This window comes from Talpa europaea (genome assembly GCF_964194135.1).
Source record: "Talpa europaea genome assembly, chromosome: 9".
Lineage (NCBI taxonomy): Eukaryota > Metazoa > Chordata > Mammalia > Eulipotyphla > Talpidae > Talpa > Talpa europaea.
The window spans coordinates 40,493,258-40,513,782 of NC_140076.1; the positions used below are offsets into that span (position 1 = coordinate 40,493,258).

At 36.6% G+C, this 20,525-nt stretch overlaps 1 protein-coding gene across 5 annotated transcripts in view; it reads right to left on the bottom strand.

Moving 5' to 3' along the window:
- Nucleotides 1-18,896, bottom strand: part of SH3GLB1 (SH3 domain containing GRB2 like, endophilin B1) — a gene marked incomplete at both ends in the record, with an annotated part of 32,432 nt that extends 13,536 nt beyond the window's left edge. For all 5 annotated transcript variants that reach the window (XM_084241902.1, XM_084241901.1, XM_084241900.1 and 2 more), the window contains 5 exons: nucleotides 1,374-1,466; nucleotides 2,362-2,495; nucleotides 4,310-4,438; nucleotides 6,932-7,073; nucleotides 18,825-18,896. In XM_084241902.1, the coding sequence (XP_084098028.1) occupies nucleotides 1,374-1,466; nucleotides 2,362-2,495; nucleotides 4,310-4,438; nucleotides 6,932-7,073; nucleotides 18,825-18,896 (570 nt within the window). The remainder of the gene's footprint in view (nucleotides 1-1,373; nucleotides 1,467-2,361; nucleotides 2,496-4,309; nucleotides 4,439-6,931; nucleotides 7,074-18,824) is intronic.
- Nucleotides 18,897-20,525: the final 1,629 nt, after the last annotated feature.

Here is a 20,525-nt window from a genome sequence, read left to right on the forward strand (position 1 = left end):
AGGGATTCTGTTCTAGTTCAAATGTTTATTTCCAAATGATGCTTATTTGCTTAACATTTTTCCTGATTAGGAAATTAGTATCTTAAAAACCAATTTATATTTTACAATAAAAGTTTATTATTAGCAACTAGAAACTAATATCATAATTTAGTTTCTTGTCATCTCCAGGATTCATTTGTAAAAGTTCTGATTCTGCAAAAAATCTGTGTAGGGAAGTAAGGCTGCTTTTGAAGATGATCATGATAAATACTGAGATGTAAATGTCAGTGAATTTGGAATTAATGTCCTGTGAAATACTGCTCTTCTCCAGCAGCTGCTAACACTTAGGGACACTGTCTAGAAGAAAATAATTTATTCATTTAAGGGTCTGGGACAGTCTCTTAAGACATCACTGCCCAACACCAACTTACCAATTTTAGATTTCATACTAAATCAAATATCAAATTTTTCTTTCCCCAAACAAGAGAGCTACACTAGACTTCTGCCAGCATTGTGATAATATGCTCATCAAGGCAACAATTCTTGAGGTAGCAGTGGTAGTGAGTTGGAAACAGGAAGCAGTGGAAATATTGTGCCTTTTAACAAAACCCACCCCTTAGTTCAAGTTAAGAATTAACTTTTTAGCTTCCTCTAATAAATAGACTTGTTTATATTGTACTATTTTCAACTGAAATCTGAGTAATCTTTTCAAAATTTAGATTGGAGGTCAGATAGTATAAATATTAAATAAGAAGCTTATAAATAAAAAACCTTTTAATAAATTTAAGTTTATATAAAATCACTGAATTTTATTATTTTAAAAGATTATTTCTGAGGGTTGACTTTAGGAAAGCTATACCAGAACTTATTTATCCAAATGGGTCACCACCTTTTAAAAATAGTCACCTGGAGTCTTTAAGCCACTATTCTTGGTGACATCTTTAGTCAGTGAGTCATATGGGCACCACATCTAATATTTAAGCCACACACAAACATTCTCAAACTTGATGTATTCTCACTATAATTACTGTTTTTCTATTTCAAGTATAATAAATACCTCCAAAGGACATACTTGCCATCACCACCGAGGGCATTTAAAGAACATGTGACAACTTTAAAAATATTTATAATTTTTGTTTTAGTAACAGGTGTATTGCTGAAATAAGAATACTGCCTCTTGATATGACTTTTTTTAAAAATTATTTTGGATGTATTAACTTTGTTAAGTATTTAAAATCACAAAAACAATATCCTAAAGTCATATTCTAGTCTCAATGATAGACTGTGGCTTACATGAGAAGTGAGGATATATAATGTGGTATATAAGTCAAATTATTTTACAAATTTTAAAGTTATTAACATAAAGTATTTTTCTATTAAAAAATACTACTTACTGAAGCTCTAGTTTCTGCAGCTTTTGCCTTTTTTAGTCTGGTTTTTGCAGCATCCAAATCCAGTCTCTTATTCTGTAATAGTTTCCTTTCTTTCTATAAATATAGTAGAGAAAAAAAAAGGCTAGTGGTGCTAAAATCCACAAAGAGATACACATTTAAAGGTATTATTCTCCTTTAAGTATATATTATCTGATAGGCAAAGGTTTATGATTATAAAATTAGCTACTAGGTGACCATTCAGCTATCTAATCCCCTGGTTATGAATAAACATTAGTGTGATAGCTTAGAATTGGTCATGGGAGCGTCCAGTTTCTATAATAAGTCCACAAGATTTCATATCTCAAACTTCACCCTACTGACAATCTAATGTGTTTTAAATGATATTTCAACTTGGTCGACCTTCCTCTGTCTGAGTCCAAACATGTGTTTACCCTAAGAAAAATTTATTATAAATAAGAGTTTCTACAATATTTTGTAATAAGAAATCTGAGGATTAAAGTTTGAAGAAGCAGTTACAATAAAGAGCAGTCTTACAAAAATCTTGAGTTTGGGAAATGATATAACACAGATAATGGATTTCTAAAGATACAAAAAGATAGGAAGTATAAAAGCCAAAAATACGGTTTCCAGTGATTAGATTTCTGGTCCCTAATTTAAATTAGGGTGCTACTATGGCGACAGTATGGTGCTACTGTGTAATATAATTTTGTTATCTTTCCAAATACCTCTCCACAGATTTCAATGCTAGTAATAAGAATGGATGAAAAGGCATCTTAGTAATTAATGATACTATAGGGACATAAAAATAGAGTCTATATCATCATTTGTTCTTAATTTTGGTTTAGTTTTGTGTTCTGTTGAAAGTACTTAACTAGCAGTTATTTAAATGCTCTAATTTGCCACATCTATACAATCTTTAGCTTTTAATCATTAAAAACTTTACAGTTGTAAATTATTTTACTAAGAAAGGTAGTATTTTTCAACTCACAGCAATTGTTTTGTAATCTCCTTCTATAAAGTTTCTTAACGGAGTGAGAAAATTTAAAGCTGATGTTTGAATTAGCTCTCTGTCCGCTGTTCCAATTCGTTTTTGTGTTTCTCCACATTTAATAAGGGCATTACCTAGAAAGGAAAAGAGTTTTTTTTTTTTTTTTTTAAAAAAAAACCACTGTCTGGTAATGTAAAAAATAAAATCATATAAAGATAAATTAGCTATTTGATCTGCTTTAAAGTTAGTTGTTACTTGTTTACTTAAAAATAAATAAAAGTAAATTTAAGATTACAAATATCTAAATGAAAACAACAAAGATTAACTTCTTACCACAGCATAGTTAATTGTACTGATTTTACCAATGGGACAAAAGTGGACAGATATACTACTAAGTATTTATAGTCACAGTTCAAATAGTGTATTATGTTGGTAACAGTATAAAGCTTAAAATATATTTTCAAATAGATCAAATCAAAATTTGTATTGTTTCTACATTTATGTACTGAAGTACCTAGAAATAGTAATATATATATACTATATCTTAAATTAAAATTGATCCATGTTTTACAACACATATATAGTACCCTAATATTGAAATAGGGCAAGTATAGTGGAAAACAGAGTGAAATCACAAGACCAAGATTCCATTACTAGTTCTACCTCTGTTTTAATTGTGTGTGTTTTAATTCTTCCTCTAAGACTGAGATTAGATATATTTGAATTATTAGCTGTGTGATCATGGATGAATTGTGTGATTTGCATTTTAAGAAGTATATAAATGAGAATTGACTGAAATAATACATATTATTATATAATGCTCAGCACAATGGAAAACTCAATTGATAGCTGGAAACAATTACAAATAAACAGATTCACACACCCAATTCTAATAAAATGTGTAAGTCACCTGAAATTACTGGAGATGTGAACAGATTAAGCAGACTAAGAGAGGAAAAAAATGTTTCTATTCCATTAGGGCTTAAGCTTGGTAAAAGAAAGGGCTGGGGACTTTATATATTATTTTGACCATAGGATCTAACGACATCAGGCACAACCAGGCAATTAAAAAATCTGCTTAATGTCTGAAGTTTTTCTAAGATTAACAATCAGTGTTTAGAAATTGAAGTACAGAAATTTTAAGCATTTTCTGACTTTTGAAAGAATTCTCCTTTGAAGAACACAATATAAAAGTTTTGAAGTTGCACATCTAAACACCAGCAATGGATCAGTGGCATTAATTTCACATTATTTAGGTTATTTATGCTGATGCAGTCAAGTACTAAAACTTAAGTTCATTTAATCCAAGCATTTATGAGCTATTTCATAAATCAAGACTATCTAAAGCAAATAATTTATCTACTATTTCATTTCCAAACAAGGACCAAATTTCTTGTAGAAGTTTTAGTATAAAGAGAGCTATTTGCCATGCACACCAAGAAAAAAAGCTATAGAAATCTGCGTCATGTTGTAAGAAAATTAGATTTGCAGGATAAAATAAATGTCCAACTTTGAGATTCTGAGTTATATACATCAAAGAATGCACAACAACTAATAAAGTTGGCATTTCTGTAAAACATGATTATAGAAAATTATATACAAGAGAAAAACAGAAATGCCATATAATCCAAATAACCAGAGATTAAAAATAATGATTATCCACATTTTTGTGGTACTGACAATACTGTGTAATAAAAGCACTAATGATTTGTTCAGCCACTCTCTATGTGACAAGTGCTTTAATACAGAAATAAGCTATCAAGAAATCAATAAAAGAAGAGAGATATGTAAACAAAAATTGCAAAATGCCACAAGAAATTTACAACAGAGGTGTTACATTCAAAATTTTAACAAAAAATTTAAAGCTAAAATTGATTCTAACATTAAATGTTAATGATATTAATATAGAAATAAAGATATTATTAGGTTGTATTTGCCTTTTGCTTACCATAAGCTGTGCCTGGGCCAAACTCTGTCCCCGCATCAATCATATATTGTCCCAAAAGTTCTGGGTTGTTTATACGACTTGGAGCTTTTCTATCCAGTTTCTCATAAACAAATTCTTCTATCCTGGCATCTAGGAGAAAGGTTTAAAATTACCAATGATTTCAAAACCAAATTATGTAAAAGACTGTTTAGTTTAGTACTATTAAAAAGATTGCAACTTATAAAGTAAATGTGAAGTTAGAAAGCTTTCAAGCACATACCCTATATGTAAACTTTAATTAACATGTTAAGAGTATTATATAGTTCTGAGAAATTTATATTTTATAAATTTGATAAAGTAAAACTATTATATATTTCATGGGATTGTAAATTACAGAAATGTGCTGAGTATTCACTTAATATCTAATGAATGTGCCGCCTTTGCCTCATTTGTATAGTCTGTCTCTCTTTTCTCTATAGCACACTTTCCTGCTTCCATTTCCACCCCTAATTCTAAATATAGGCATGGGAATTAAAGAAATAGAACCACCCAGGCTTCCAATAGTCAGTCTAGAGATTAGTATTATGAAACTGTGGCTTTAAACAAAAACTTATGTTTAAAGTACATAAATATGTAGACACCTCTGAACATGTATTCACTCAAAATATTTTAACATTAAAAAATAAGCTTAAAATATAAGATAAAAGGTTAAAAACAGTAACAGAACATTAGTAAAAATGAACCAAAAATCTGAGTAATTACACTTGGTTACTAACACACTTGGTTAGTGTAATAGTGAACAAATACATTTAGTATTAATTAATTTTACAATCTAAGTAAGTTAACCTTGTTCCTTCCCTTACCATAAGCTCATATAAATAATTCTTCTACAAGTGAAAGTTTAATATAGTAAACTGAAAATTTTACTAATGAGCTAAACCAGTAACATAAACACTTTAGAAACTGGTACATACTTATACACAAGATAGGTGGTTGTAATAACACTCGAAAAATCGTTGCATCATCAAAAGAGTTTTAAAGAGTTTTAAAGCTGGAATTAAAACATCTTTGATTTAGTTAAAATCAAAATGAGTTCAATACATAACTATTTAGAAGATACTAATTAAATTTCAGAATTTTATTTTCTTACTGAGAGCAATTCTTAACTTTGCTTTTCTTTCTACTTATCTGATCAAATGTTTAAAGTTGAATACAATGTTGATTTCATTCAGTTAATAAAATTTTGGTATATTAATGTTTTATTTCAATAGGTAATAATAAAAATTTAAAATATGCGAGTAATTCTGCTATGTACAAAATATATTTCTGAAAAACCCCAAGTTGTGGAAAATCACACACTAAAAATAACAGAGCTTATAAGAAAAAGAGGATTTGATCTGACACTAAAAATCTGTATGTAACTTTATAACCAGAGTGCGTGCGTGTGTGCATGCATGCACACATACACACACACACACACACAAGCACTGTTACTACTTAGTGAAACATTAACATAAAGTTGTATTGTATGAGTGATTGTGACTTCTTTACACTGATACCATTCTTATCTGCCATTGAGAAAAATATGTAGGATAACTACATATGTCAAAAACTCTGGACAAAGCAAAGAATGAACAAAAGGAAAATCTCTTTTTTTTTTTTTTAAGTGCCATGATATGTAATTTAAGTGACTTTAAATTTATAAGAAATAATACATGGTGTCCAATGATAACAGGCCTCACTCAAAGTGTGAAAGGCTTATTTAAAGGTTAACACAGTATAACTAAGCTGGCACAGAATTACCAATGTTTTGTATTTCTTGAGGTTTATGTAGTAGTAGCAAAAAAGTTTACAGCTTGGAACTTTAAGTTAGTCTTTAAAAGTGGGTTTACAGTATTTCACAACATGATCACAGCAATACTAAGGAAATGGAGAAGTAGCTTGGGTTATGGCCTTTGCCCTTCAAGTTCTGATATGTAAAGCTCATACTGAAAAAAATTGAGTGTCAATATACTTGGTTATAATTCAAATTCCACTTTTAATTAACTATGCTACATTGGATAAAAAGTTTATTTTTGAGTTTCATTCAATAAACAATTATACTGTGTACTAACTATATTTGCAAGATCATTGAATTGGGTAATCTGAATTGTCTGAAAATCGAAGAGAATACCTTATGTAAAAATATAAAACCTAACAAACATAAGTAATTGATAACTAACTAAGCTTCTATATAATTTTCCCTTGATTATTTCCTTTAATTTTTCACACCCTGGAGAAAAAGATGATTTTTTTCCCCCCACAGCTCTTTATAACTCTTAAAGAAATTCAAAGTCACTGTGTGAAATTTAACTTTCAAGAGGATTCTACAGAGGCTAAAAAAAGTTATTTGTCAGTTTGTTAGAAAGTACAAAGAAAACTGTTTATCACCCATTTCTTCATCAAAAGCGCATGCACGCGCGCGCGCGCACACACAAACACTCTTTCTTTCTCTTTCTCTCTCCTCTCTCTCTCTCTCACTCACTCACTCACTGGTAGATTCCCAAAGCTACAAACCAAAAAATTCTGATTCCCAATAGTTATTAAAACTTTATTTTTACATAAAATAAAATTAGTAAATAAGATAGATGTAAAGTTTCTTACTTGGATTTGGCTGCAATAACACTTCAGTTTGTTTCATTATTTTTTCTGTCCATACTTTGGTACACTCAGCTTTGCTAAGGAGGTTCTCTAAGTGAGCATCCAATTCTGTCTTCTCAGCCTGGCCAAGCTTTTCTTCAGTGAACTGTTATTGATTATACATATATAGATAAATATACCTCAAACACATTTTAGGAACCTCTATTATAAACTCAAATCCAAACAATTCCACAGATACAAATACTTGTCTGTAAACCAGTGCATGTAAATGCCCGTATGGTAATTTATCTGTAACTTTACTGTGGCACTCACGACGACTGTATCTTACAGATAACATAGTTAACATGTATCCTTAGTTCTGCAAAAATGTGTAGTGGGAATTCTGCAGAAAATCTACCATACTGCCTGGTACACAAAATATATAAGTATTTCTTACACGTAAAGGTACGATAAGATAGTGGTAAGGAAATAAGAGCACCGAGTCAATTGGATCATAATTCAAATCTGAGCTACAAGGCTCTGTGACCTGAACAAGCTTTTGAGTATTTATTCCTTCGCTATCCTGTCAAAAAAGAGAGACAATGCATATCTTACAGTACTTTGAGAATTAAGTGTGATTTATATATGTAAATCATTTTGTTTAGTGCCTAGTAATCATTATTTTTATTTTATTCATTTTCTTCCTTTCCTATTTTATTTTTAAAAGGGCTGTTTGTATTCACTGTGGCTTTTTATTATTGGCACTTTAATCACAAAAGGTAGACAGGCTTTCATGGCATGCTCTGGGAAACTATCATTTAAGTTGTTTCTTTAGCGTATGTTCTAGCAATTGATTTATATGCTAACTTCCAGAACATATCCTATTCATACTATAGAGGTATCTTTCACAAATCATAAAATGTAGTTAAATACACTCAACACAACAGTTTTTTTTATTATTATTTTTTAAAGATTTATTTATATATGCATATAAGAACTGGGGTGTAGGTCAGAGGTGTGGGGGGTGGGTGGGTGAGAGCATTCACCAGAGACAGAGTGGGGAACAGAACAGGCAGATTGACTGAAATACACTGCTGAGGGGAGCAGCGGGCAAGTAAGGAGCGGTCTCCCGCGCCATGTGGGTTGCTCCCTGGCCGGGGATCGAACTCGTGCTGCAGTGGCTGCGGATAGCTTCATAGGTTGTGTCTTAACCCCTGTGCCACCAGGGAGGCCCTAATTTTTATTATTTTAAGTATTTTTTTTTTAAAGATTTATTTATTTATTTATACAAGCACTGGGTACAGTCAGAAGCGCGGGAGGGTGAGAAAATTCACCAGAGTCAGACCGGGGAGCAGAACAGGCAGACAGACAGAGGACACTGCTGAGGGGAGCAGCGGGCGACAAGAGAGGTCTGCATGACATGTGGGACCCTTGCCCCTTGGCCAGGGATCAAACCGGCGCTACAGAGGCTGTGGGCAGCTTCACAGTCCAGCGCTCAACCACTGCGCCACCGGGGAGGCCCTATTTTAAGTATCTTTTTTCTAAAGGAAAGGCAGCACTGTCCATTCAATAATAAAGAGGGAAAAACATTGTCATGGGACACTTTTGCATAATTTTAATTAAATATTAGATGTGATAATTCAAGATGCTTATCATGTAGTTCTCCTCTAGAAACTCTAGCGCTAATTTCATATTCATTAGTCATGACTCATTTCTAGCTTACAAAATATAATGTTCATTTTGCTTTTTTTCCTCTCATTTCTTAAAGTATCTTCTGCTGCTCTATTTTTCTGAATTTTATTATCTGTTTCTTTCAGTAATCTAACATTTTCAATTGATAATCACCTAGCACTTTTAGCAGAAAGGCTCTCGAGAATTTTATTTATAAAATTTCTGGTTACAACTCAACTGAAGGTAAAGTTCAGGCACTAGTGAGAACAGCTTCAATAGTTTTTATAATGCCTTAGGGTCATTTTGTGACTGGGCTGTAGCCAAGCCCTGGCCCGATGGGTAGAGCAGAGAACAGGACCTCCAAAGTTATAGCCTAAGTCCATAAACTTGCAGTACTGTATAACTGAGGAAAGGACGGTTGGATAACCTTACAATCTCATTTTTACAAGAATATTCTGATATTCTCGATAGATTTCTGACAATTCTAAGCTATAGACCTCCTATAGTAGTATAGGTTAGAATTTCACGTCTACCTCCAATGGTTAAATAAAGCATTTCCCAGATAAAGCAACAAAAAAGAGAGAAAGGGCACAGATCCAGGCAAGCATCATCTATAAAGGATGAGCAACTACTGAGGGGAGCAGCGGGCAAGTAAGGAGAGGTCTGCTGTGCCATGTGGGTTGCTCCCTGGCGGGGGCTCGAAATCATGCTGCAGTGGCTGCGGATAGCTTCATAGGTTGTGTCTTAACCCCTGCGCCACCAGGGAGGCCCTAATTTTTATTATTTTAAGTATCTTTTTTTTTAAGATTTATTTATTTATTTATACAAGCACTGGGTACAGTCACCTAGCACCTTAAAAAATTAAAATTAAATTAAAATTCTTCACCTAGCACCTTAAAAATTAGGACTACACACATCAATTTTCCCTTAATAAGCAGTATATTCCATTCCATTCATTCCTTCATTAAATATTTGCTAAGCACTTACGTATGTGCTAGGCACTATTCTAAGCATATGAATTTCAGTGACCAAAAAACAGATTAGGTTTTGGCTCTTAGGAAGAGCCATTTTAATGGGGAAGACAGACATCAAACAAGTAAATAAATAATTTGATAATAAGGTTACAAAGACATTAAAAAAGGAACAACAGAGGCAGTTCTCTTGTTTCCTGAAAGCAACTACAAGATTAACTGAGTGAATTAGTGAATGAAAGTAAAGAGGAAAGAATTCATTCTGCAGGGAGAGGGGGGAACAGAAAAGCCTTCAAAGGGGGGTGCAGAGGGGATATGCAATCTGGGCCTGGAAGAGGAAATAGACTAACCTGAGACCAAATGGTAATAGGACAGGTAAAGATCTAAGGGATGAGTGTAAAGATCTTAGGCAAGACCGTGGAAGGTGTAAGAGCATAGTGTTCTCTAACAACTTATCTTACAGCTGCATTTCTAGGGAATTCATCTTCATGCATACTAAGTAGCATTTCTTTGCAGACATTCTTAATTTTGTTTAAAAATCAAGAACAGATTAATATAACAATAAGCATATCAACAATTAAAAAATCAGTATTAGGCCAATGTTTGTGCAAGGCACTCCGCCTAAGAACTAGAAAACATGGTCTCTGTTATGGCAAGCTAAATGAAAAATATTATCTAGACATAGATGCCTAGTTTTTCTTAGCATGTAAATTATGTCAGACTTTTACCATGTTTCAGAAAAACACTAGAATTAAAGCTACAGGCTAGAAATAACTAACAATGTTTATAAACAGTCATTAAAGAAATAGTCACTTAATTTATCTTATAGAAGCTAGATATCAGAAAGGTCTTTCCTGATAATATTTCAGAGAACCAACAGTTAGAAAGTTAATTATTAGGAAAAGAAACCATTTCAATCTTTGGGTCAAACACCCTGCTTGCTCATTTAACACTTTCTCGGTGATTCTTACAATACCACCATAGAGGATCCTTATGATATTACCATACAGGAATCTCTAATTAACATACACTTTTATTTTTTGACTGAAAAAGAATGTGAAAGTATAATACAGCAAAGATGAGTATTTGTCACATATCATTCAATTGTATTAGTCTGAACAAGTAACAAAGAAAATAAAGTGACTTAGAAGTATGACTCCACACAAACATAAGCAGGTTTTTTACTCTTAGTTCAAAAAGGAAGAAACAAAACAAACATTTAAAGCTGCTCAGCTCAGAAAGGGAAAAATAAATTGTTTATTTCAGAAAGGGAAAAATAAAAAAGGCTGAAGTATGAATGAGACAAAGAGTCTGATGACAGAAAACCTGTTTAGAAATTGCAGTTCTGTAGGAATATTCTCATGAGCAACGTATTCATCCTCTAGTAATAAATTCTACCTGCTGACCTTTCCTGTCTGGCCCACTGCTCCCCTTAGCAGAGTATTTCAGTAGAACCAGCTGTTCTGCTCCCTACTCTGCCTCTGATGAATCCTCTTACCCCTCCATTACAGCACCTCTGGCCTATATCCCAGTTCTTCTACGAGTAAAATAAACCTTAAAATAAATAAATAAATAAATAAATTCTACCTGCTGTCTTGTTTTCATGTTCTGAAAGTGAAACAGTTTTTTTTTTTTTTTTGACTTGAGTCTTTACTTCCCATTTCAGTATGTTATATATATAGCCATGTATCATCTTCTAATTTTTTTGATTATTTACAGGACCATTTTTATACTTGCGTATTCTTTTTTAAAAAAGATTTATTTTATTCACTTGTACATACAAGAGCTGGGATGTAGGCCACAGGTGGGAGGGTCATGGGGGGGCGAGGTGAAAGGATTCACTGAAGACAGAGTAGGAAGCAGAACTGGCAGATCTACTTAAATACACTGCTGAGGGGAGTAGCAGGCAAGACAGGAGATGTCTGCTGTGCCATGTGGGTTAGTTCCCTGGCCAGGATTCGAACTTATACCACAGTGGCTGCCGATAGCTTCAGTGCTTAGACTTAACCCCGTGTACCACTAAGAAGGCCCTACTTCTATATTCTTAACAGTGTTAGGGCTTAGTGTATTTTTTAAAAAGCTAAAGTCTTAGGCACTAATTGGTGCATTTTATATCAAATGCACCAATAAGTATCAGTGTTGGGATTAATTTTCCTATCTGTTTGAATCACAGTTTTATTACACTATACTACCCTTCCAGTAAATGCTTGCTGATTTCAAGATATTAATATTTTCTATCAACATTATCTAAACATTCTATCCTTCCATGTCCCTGTGTCTTTGTTTATAGCATTCTTGGCAGCTATATCCTATAGTCCACCTCAGCTTCCTACAATATTCAATAATCACCAAATTAAGGGTGGTAGCCTTAATTTTATCTAGAATGAATAACAAATTAGAACTTTAATTCTGATAAAAAAATTAGAACATTGCCAATGTTATAGATTTACATTGAAATTATAAATTTAAATTTTATTACTTAAATGTGTAACTTTAAAAACGTAACATTTTCCATTATTTTATCAGTTTGGGGGACTGAAGGATTTTTTTCCATTGCTAATCAGAAGGTACAACATATTAAGGAAATAAAATAGCACAATATTAATACATACACTATTCTCTAAAACATTTTAAAGAGTATCTCCTATGATAAAATATGAGTTATCTCTGCTAAATTAAGATGATTTAAATTACTAATCAAAAATATTTATGGAGTGTATTTATTTTTATTATTTTGTATGAAGAATATTTTTTTCTTCTGTTTGAGATGCATAATCTCATATGACATGGCTCTTGTCCTCAAGGATATTATTTTCTTAATACTGCCAAACATAAACATAAAATAATGATACCTTTTCAGATGGACAAAAGACCTATTCTTTTCTAAAAAAAAGATCTTTTCCTAATTACTAAAAATTTAAAATTTACTCCTAAAAATTTAGTTTTCAACATCTTTATGTCCAAAATCACTAAACTTTTTAGTTTCTGGTAATTAGCTGGTTTTAAACATACGCATTTTTTTAAGCATATGCATTTTAATGAATTATAGCAGCACATTTATTAAAAACTTTTGTGAAAAGTCTACAATAAAATCCAGGGTATAATTACAGAAATGCAAACTCAACATTCTCTACAGTGTGATTTGATGTACAATTCTTTCATAGTTCTTCCATTACAGTAGGAAAAAGTCAATCTCCCTTTCTTCATATTTCTTTTCTAACACTGCTTTAAGGAGTGTCTTTGCATCAGCTGCATTATGCCAGGCACTATAATCCTTCATTTACTTCAGAATAGGCACGTAACCTATATGAAATGAGGAGTACAGTTTCCATGTCCTGCTTTACTAAAAAGAAAAAAGGACTACAAGAAAACAGTCTGTGATCAAAAACATCTATTTGTGTAATCTCTTACCTTCAGTTCTTTGGGTGAAAGTTATGTAAATTTCTGGAGGGGGGGGGATGTATAACAGATTTTAAACTCTATAGTATATTAAACTCTATAGTATATTTTATACATATACTATAGGATGTGTATCTGTAACTCTATAGTATATTTTTCTCAATTGGTTCTTGATTTTGGCTGTTCGTTGAAATTACTTGAAGGAGCTCTCAAAAACACCGATGCCACATCTAAACTAGTATTTCTAATTTAAGCTGTGGTACTGTCTGTTAATATTCCTCAGGTAATGTTAAAGTGCAGCTGAGACAAAGACCCACTATTCTAAGCTCATATATTATTATTTTAACATCAGGTTTAACAAACCATCTTCTTTGTAGTAGGATAACTAAATTAACACCAGTAGCACTAAAGGATATGAATAGTGTTAGGGAAACACTAAATATGCAAAGGTTTTACATAATGAGAAAATGAGTGCATTATGAATGAGATATGTCTTATTAGATTTTGACATATGTAGTGAAGTTACTGCAGTTTAAAGTCTATAAAGGAAATGGGATTACAGAAGGGCTTGAGAGAGTGTCTGGTCATAGTAGAATTCCATCCAGACAGAATCTGATGGGAGTTAATTGAAGGCAGTATCATATTGGTCTCCAAATCTCCAACTTAGACACATCTTTATTGCTTGGTGAATTAAAAAGGAGATCAAGGCCAAGCTTGCAACTAAATTTTAAAATCTTTTCTCCCTCAGAAAAGTAGCTGGCATTCAGGAAGTTCATAGTGCAACTTTAGTAGTCAGTTCAAAGTAAATGTTAGAAAATGCAAACAAGTTCCGCTCCCCCTAGTATATGCTCTTATTTTAAAAATGGTAAGCAAAGTATTGTTTCAATATAATTTTGAATTAAAAATGTGTCCACTTGAAAAATTTATCAAATGAAGTGAGGAAATAGTAATTCATAAAGTAGATATTTACTACAAAAATAAAATATTTAATTAAGACAACTTGAGACAAGACTATGAAGTCTCTTGAGGGAAGAACTGGATCTCATTCATCTTTGTATTCTTTTTAATGCCAAGCAGCTAGGAAGTACTCAATAAATACAGGTCAAATTTTAAACAGTTTAATATTCTAGATTGATATTAACCAACTTCAAGGTCAGCAGATGTAAGGTCAAAAACCACTAAAATACCAACAAAATTATTTAACATTAAATTAGCATATGGATACTACCTTGCTTGGTGAAAATGATATAAAAATTAAGAAGAACCATAATGGATACGAGAGGGCAGAAACAGTTGATACCTTAGGACATACAATCCTATTAGAGATGTGAAAGCCATAACAGAATTTTTAGAATTCCAAGGAACCGTATGTAACAGTTCATTAGAAGAAAAATGTCAGATGATCACACAGAATTGAAGATGATACAGAATTTCACATCCAGCTCCTGTAGTCTGAAATGGAATTGAGGTTGTATCTTTATGGAAGGAAAGACCATGCAGAAAGGGACAGAGAATATTCAAGATGAATTTAACTGTATGAACAAAAGCTTGTGTAACGGTGGTCCCCAGGAAAGGGGGAGGTTCCAGGTTCCCTGCCCCACCCAAATGGAGGGTGGAGCTGAGCAGAGAGAGAAGAAGCTGCAGAGAAGACTGAGGAAGGCAGCAGGATGGAGCCAGAAGGAGACCTGGAGGAGGCACATGGAGCCTAGAGACACGTGAAGAAACTGCGCTTGTCTTTTGGTCATGGACTGGGTGACACAGATGTGGGTGAGACCCGTGGGGAGGTAACAATGGCAGCTTTTATCTTGATTTTGATTTTTTCCTCCCGGGCTTGTCTGGTTGTTTCTGACCCTTTTCTGTGGGTCCCCACTGGAAGAGGCTATGAACTTGTGGCAAGCTTTGGGGCCTTGCTCTGGGCCAATCCCATTTGGATGGAGTTTTACCCACGAGGGGACGGGTAACTTTGGGTGCTTAATTTAGAAACTATATTCTTTGCCTTTCCTGTATTGTTTCCTAATTGTATTAAAGTTCCTTCCCATTAAAGTCTCATACGTTTTGTGTTTATGCAGCAGATGGCAGAACCCATTTAGAGCAGGCAGGTTTTGGGGGGATCTGGGGTGCACCTCTTCCTGCCCTGGAACACTTGGAGTTAGGAAAGCACAAGATCATTTGGAAATTTAAAAAAAAAAAGAAAACTTGGGGCCTCCCCTGGTGGCGGTGAGGGTCCCACAAAACAAACAAACAAACAAACAAACAAACAAACAAAAATAACCCAACTTGACTACAGTGTTTATATATGAATAAGAGGAAAGACAAGGTCGAAGGGGATATTTAATGCTCAACAGAGAAGTCTGGACTGAAGGACTGATTCAAAGAATAAATGGCTTTTATGACACAAAGTAACTTACTAAGAGAGGATAAATTACCTGATGCTTTTGTATTCTATTGTTATCAGGAAGTTAAACACAAAAAAGCACCCAAGTGTACCTTTAGGGAACAAATATTCCTAATTCATTTATACATTTTTGCCTTAACATTCTTTTTAAAGTACCAAGGAATATAAACAATTTTATAAGAGTGGAATGATGAGACCCATTTATATGCTTAAATATGAATATATATAAAATGCATATAATATATATAACAGTAATATAAGTATACATATAAGTATATGATATATAATATATAAAAAAGTTTGATTTTACTTTTTTAAAATAGGAAACAATTTTAACTTAAAAATTTTTAGTAAAATGAAATAAAGTAAAAATGAAAAAAATGTATAGCAGTTGGTCAACCAGGGATTGGTCTCTTCCTTAAGATATAACTTGATCTGAATTGAAATTATTTAGAAATGTGAAATCTGAATCCACTCCTACTGTCCTAATTGCTTATAAAGAGTAACTGGTGTAGCTCTTAGCTATTCTTAGCATAAAACTTGGCACTTGTGGCTCTATACTGATATAAACTCATTTAGAGAAGAAACTGTTATTGACTAAATACTGAAATGAGAAAGCAGTGTTTTGTTGAAAAGTACCACAGCATTCCAAATTTGACATGTTACATTTTGAAGCCATCTTTTCCTCACATATTTTATTTTTAAAAAAGTGTTGTGGAAAATGTCAAACATATACAAAAGCATAATAAGATAATGAAACCGCATAACCCAGCTTTGAACATTTCAACATTTTGTCCAATGTTATTTCAATTATCACCTCCTCAGATTTTCCTTCTGAAATATTTTAACACAAATCTCAGGAATAGGATGTTTATACACAAATATTTCAAAATATATCTCCAACAGATATAGCCTTAATAAAAAAGATACATTAAAGGTGACTGTTCTTCCTGAAATTTGTCTCTTCTCAGTAAATGGCTCAAGCAAAAACCCTGGAGTTGTCCTTGACTCATCCTTTTCTCACACCCCAAAAGCAATCTAAGAAACAATGCTGGATAGATTCTTAACTTCTCCTGCTAACTTATACATAAGTTACACTGCCTTTTTTTGCTTGTCTTATTATCAGCTGTGGTTCTCAATGGTCTCTCTAATATCTCTGCAAACTCAGTTTTTGTACTTGATCACTCTGCCTGACATGTTTTTCCTTCAAAAAACTGGCAATAAGTTACCATCTTCAGGTCTTTTTGAATTTGATCCTACTAGAAAGAGTTGTCCTGACCATCATGTCTATACAATATGGCAATAACTGCCATCGCTCTTGTCTTTTTTCCATCACCACCTGATGTATTTACTCGTTGTCCTCTCTTGCTAAACTGTAAGCAATAGGAGGGTAGGCATTTTGTTGCTTTATTCACTGCTGTATTACCAGTATCCTGAATAGTAGTGACAGACATGGAGAAGGTATGAAAATTATATGATAGCTAATAAATCAGGATAGAATTTAAAAACTTTTTTCCTAGAGACTTTTAAACAAATTTAAACTTCATTTAGGAAGTGTATCCTTTGAGCATTTTGCAGATTACTTTTTTTAAAAGGAGGGCCTGCTGATAATTGAAGTTCTAGAATGTGTTTTATTTAAGCAGTGTGGGTTATATACCTGAAATGTATCTAACTATTTAACAGTGGCATTATTTAGTGACAAGTCCACATTCAGCATATAGAGTCAGGGGAATCCTCACTTAGATAACACCAAAGGCTTTGCCTCTAAAACAGGCAACATTACGCCTGACAAATCAAAATTAATTTAGGCCCTCAATCATTCATTGCACCTTGTTTTTAAATTATAAGTAGGTTAATTTAAATAAATAGCTTTAAGTTTTAATGTTTTTACAACAATCCTTATATTTTAGTAGAGGAGGAGGAGAAGAATAAGGTTAAGGCAGCTAACCTAATTACTTACCATGCAGATTTTGGAATTTGTAAATCAAGACCTAGAAGGAATTTCTCTTCTCTTAGTGTTATTTATTTAAGTGTTACTGAAATGCTCCAGTTGTACTCGATGATCTTTAAGGTCTGTCTAGGCTGGAGCATTTTATTTTTCTCTATATTCTAAACCTGCAATACTTAGGCAGGAAGAGAGAAGCAGCTTGCAGTAATAGTTGAGACAGCAGTGAACTATTTACTAGCTATTTACTAGCCGTGCAAGTTAAGCAAGTTGCTTAACTTCTCTGGTACTGCTTCCTCATATATAAAAGAGGTTTAGTATCATCTACCTGGCAAAGTTACAGAAAGGACTGGAGATAACCTGTCACATGCCCAGCAAAAAGTCTGACAGTTGTTTTTTTTTTTTTTTCCCACAATATGCAGAGTTTGTTACCTCACTCTAGTTCTATGATTCTAATGGCAAGAATACAGCAACACAACGTCGACTCTGTCAGTAAAACTGGGTTAAAGGAGACAAGGAAAGTAGTAAAGCAATACAACCGATGTGCATTTCAGTATTTGTAATCTGGTTGGTATGCAACACTAGAAAACAATTCCTGTTTTCTCTTTACAAGAGAATGTTGCGACTGTCACTCTGTCCTTCACTTAAACACCAGATTGTTTATAAACTCTGTGGTGGTGAAATTTACATCTGTTCATAGATTTAACCGAGTTGGCGTAATGTGGGTGATGACTGCACAAAACTGTCCGAGAGCGCCCCAGTAATGACACTTCCTCGGGGGGTTGCGGAATACTGCGAGAGAGTTAACCTCCCCCCTTCCAGCGTCTTCGAAACAGACCACTGTCACTTGACTACAGACACAACAAAAATCTCCCCATCTCTCCCTGCCCCCCTGTGACTGCTTCCTATTTTTAGAGTAAGTGGGAAGCCCCGAACTCCAGTTTCCGCGGCCGTGGCAAAGTCTGGCCGGCAAGGGCTGATCTCCGTTTCTCCCACCGACCGCCAAGCCCAGAAACAGCCCCTTCAGAGGGAGACAAGGCTGGAGGGAACCGTGGGCAGCTCCCTGGGTTGAGGGGCAGGAAAAGGAAACTTCCTTCTTGGACTTGGCGGGGCGTGTCGGAGAAACGAAAGGAAAGGGTGGGGGTGGCGCAGGAAGGGTCCGCGTCTCAGCTACCCCGCGGGGCTCGCCAGGCCTCCGCCCGCCCGGGAGGGCGGTCACTCGAGCGCCGTCGCCGCGGAGTCGGGAGGCGGCCCGAGGCCGAACCCCGGCCGAACCCCAGCGGTCCCCGGGTCCCGTCCCCACCCCGCCTCGCTTCCCGGGCAGCGGCGGTTGGACAGGAGCGGCCGGGAAACGGCTGCCGGGCCCGCAGGGGCGCCAGGCCGCGCCCATCACCCCGGCCTCCGGCCGCGGCAGGCCCGTCGGGCGGCCAGCGACCCCGGGCGCGCAGGGCGCCGTCGCCTCGGCCGCGCAGCCGGGCGGCCTCGCCGGGGCCCTCCCGGGCGCCGCCCCCCGCCGCCCCCCACCCCGCGCGGTACCTGCACAGCACGGCTGAGGAAGGTGCCGGCGTCGGCCGCCAGCTTCTTCACATTGAAGTCCATGATGTTCATCCTGGGCGGCAGCCGGGCGGAGCCGCCGGCTGACCCAGCAGGGAGGCGGAGGCGCCGCGGTCGGGCCCGGACGCCAGGCTCGGGCGGCGGGGGCAGACGTGGGAGGCGGCGGGAGGCGGCGCCAGCCCCGCCGCCGCAGCTGTCGTTTCCGTGAGGGGGGAGTGCAGGGCGGGCGGGGCGAGGGGGGAGGATGAGCGCCTCGAAACGGGCCGCACGCCCGAGAGGGGGCGCCGGCCGGGACGCCGGGCCTGTGCGGCCGGGGGTGTAACGCCGGCCCTGGGCCGGGGGGACGCGGAGAGACGGACAGAACGGCGGCCCGGCCGTCCGAGGCCGGGTTCCCAACGGAGGAACGGAGCGCCGGCCGCGGGGCGGAGCCTGCGGAGAGGCTATCGCGGGAATAGCGACCCCTGCAGGAGCGCGGCGGGGCGGCCGCGGGGCGCGCCGGGAGCTGGGCCGACGCCCACGGGGGGCGGGACGGAGGGAGGGGCGCGCCCGGCGCGAGGGGCGCGCGGTGCTGGGGCGCGCGGTGCTGGGGCGCCGGTCGCCGCCCGTTGGCCGTTCCCTTGAGGGTCAAGCGCGGGCCTGTCCGCGTTTCCCCCGTCACAAAAGAGAAAATATGGAATTTATGGCGTAGAATTACAATTCCTCTGAAATTAGAACCAGCCCTCGTTTCATCCGTGTGGTACCCGCGTGCGCCTCGGTGGTCCCAGGCGCCAGGGTGGTGCTCAGCTCATGCTGGCAGAATAGGCTTGAATTGAGTCTCTCCAGGCAGCCTGTTGTTCGTTTATTCGGCATCGTTGAGTCGCTGCTGTGCGCAGTGCTGACTCAGGTGCTGGAGATACCGTGCTGAGCAAGACTCTAAGCCTGTCCTCAAGAAGCTGTCAGTTTCCTTGACAACCTTGGGGGGCGTTATCGTCCCCCCCACCCCCCCATTAGAAGTTTGTAACTCTCTGCTGCCACAAGGAGTCTGTGACTGTCTTAAGGTGGCATGGCACGCCCTGGAGTACAGGAACAACACTAAGTGCCTACTGTGTGCAAAGCATAGGGCCCAGGACACCCAAGTGCCAAGTGAAGGACTCAAAGAAGTATAAACTGGTGAGTGAGATGAGTCAATGTGGCGAATTTTAACAACAAAGTAAGAAGATAGGGTGAAATCTGTTTACAAGCCTATTATTTCGAGTAACTTCTTAACAGTTTTCACAATGAAATCTGTTTGAGCTAAGTCATAAATAGGAGCAAACATGAAGGAGAGAATTTTTTTGTGTGTCATTGTGACCTTTTGTGTGCTTGTGACCTGCTATAAAATGCAGGTGCAGTAGGCAATGAAATAAGCTCACATTCAGCCTTCAGTGTTTTACTGACCCAGCAGTCACAGAAGCAGTGGCTGTTGTTAAAAGCTAATGTGCTCTTATTCTTTTGGGTGGCTACAGAAGCAACCACTTTTTTTGGTATGAATTATTTTATTTTATATAATTCTTACATCGTTTTTCATTTTTGCATGATGTATGCATTTTCATTTTGGTTATATTCCCCATACAATTCCCACCCCCTTTTTCTGACCCTAATCCCTCTTCTCCCTCTGCCCCCCACTGTAGTGTGTCTCTGTTGCTTGTTGATTTTGATTTTTAC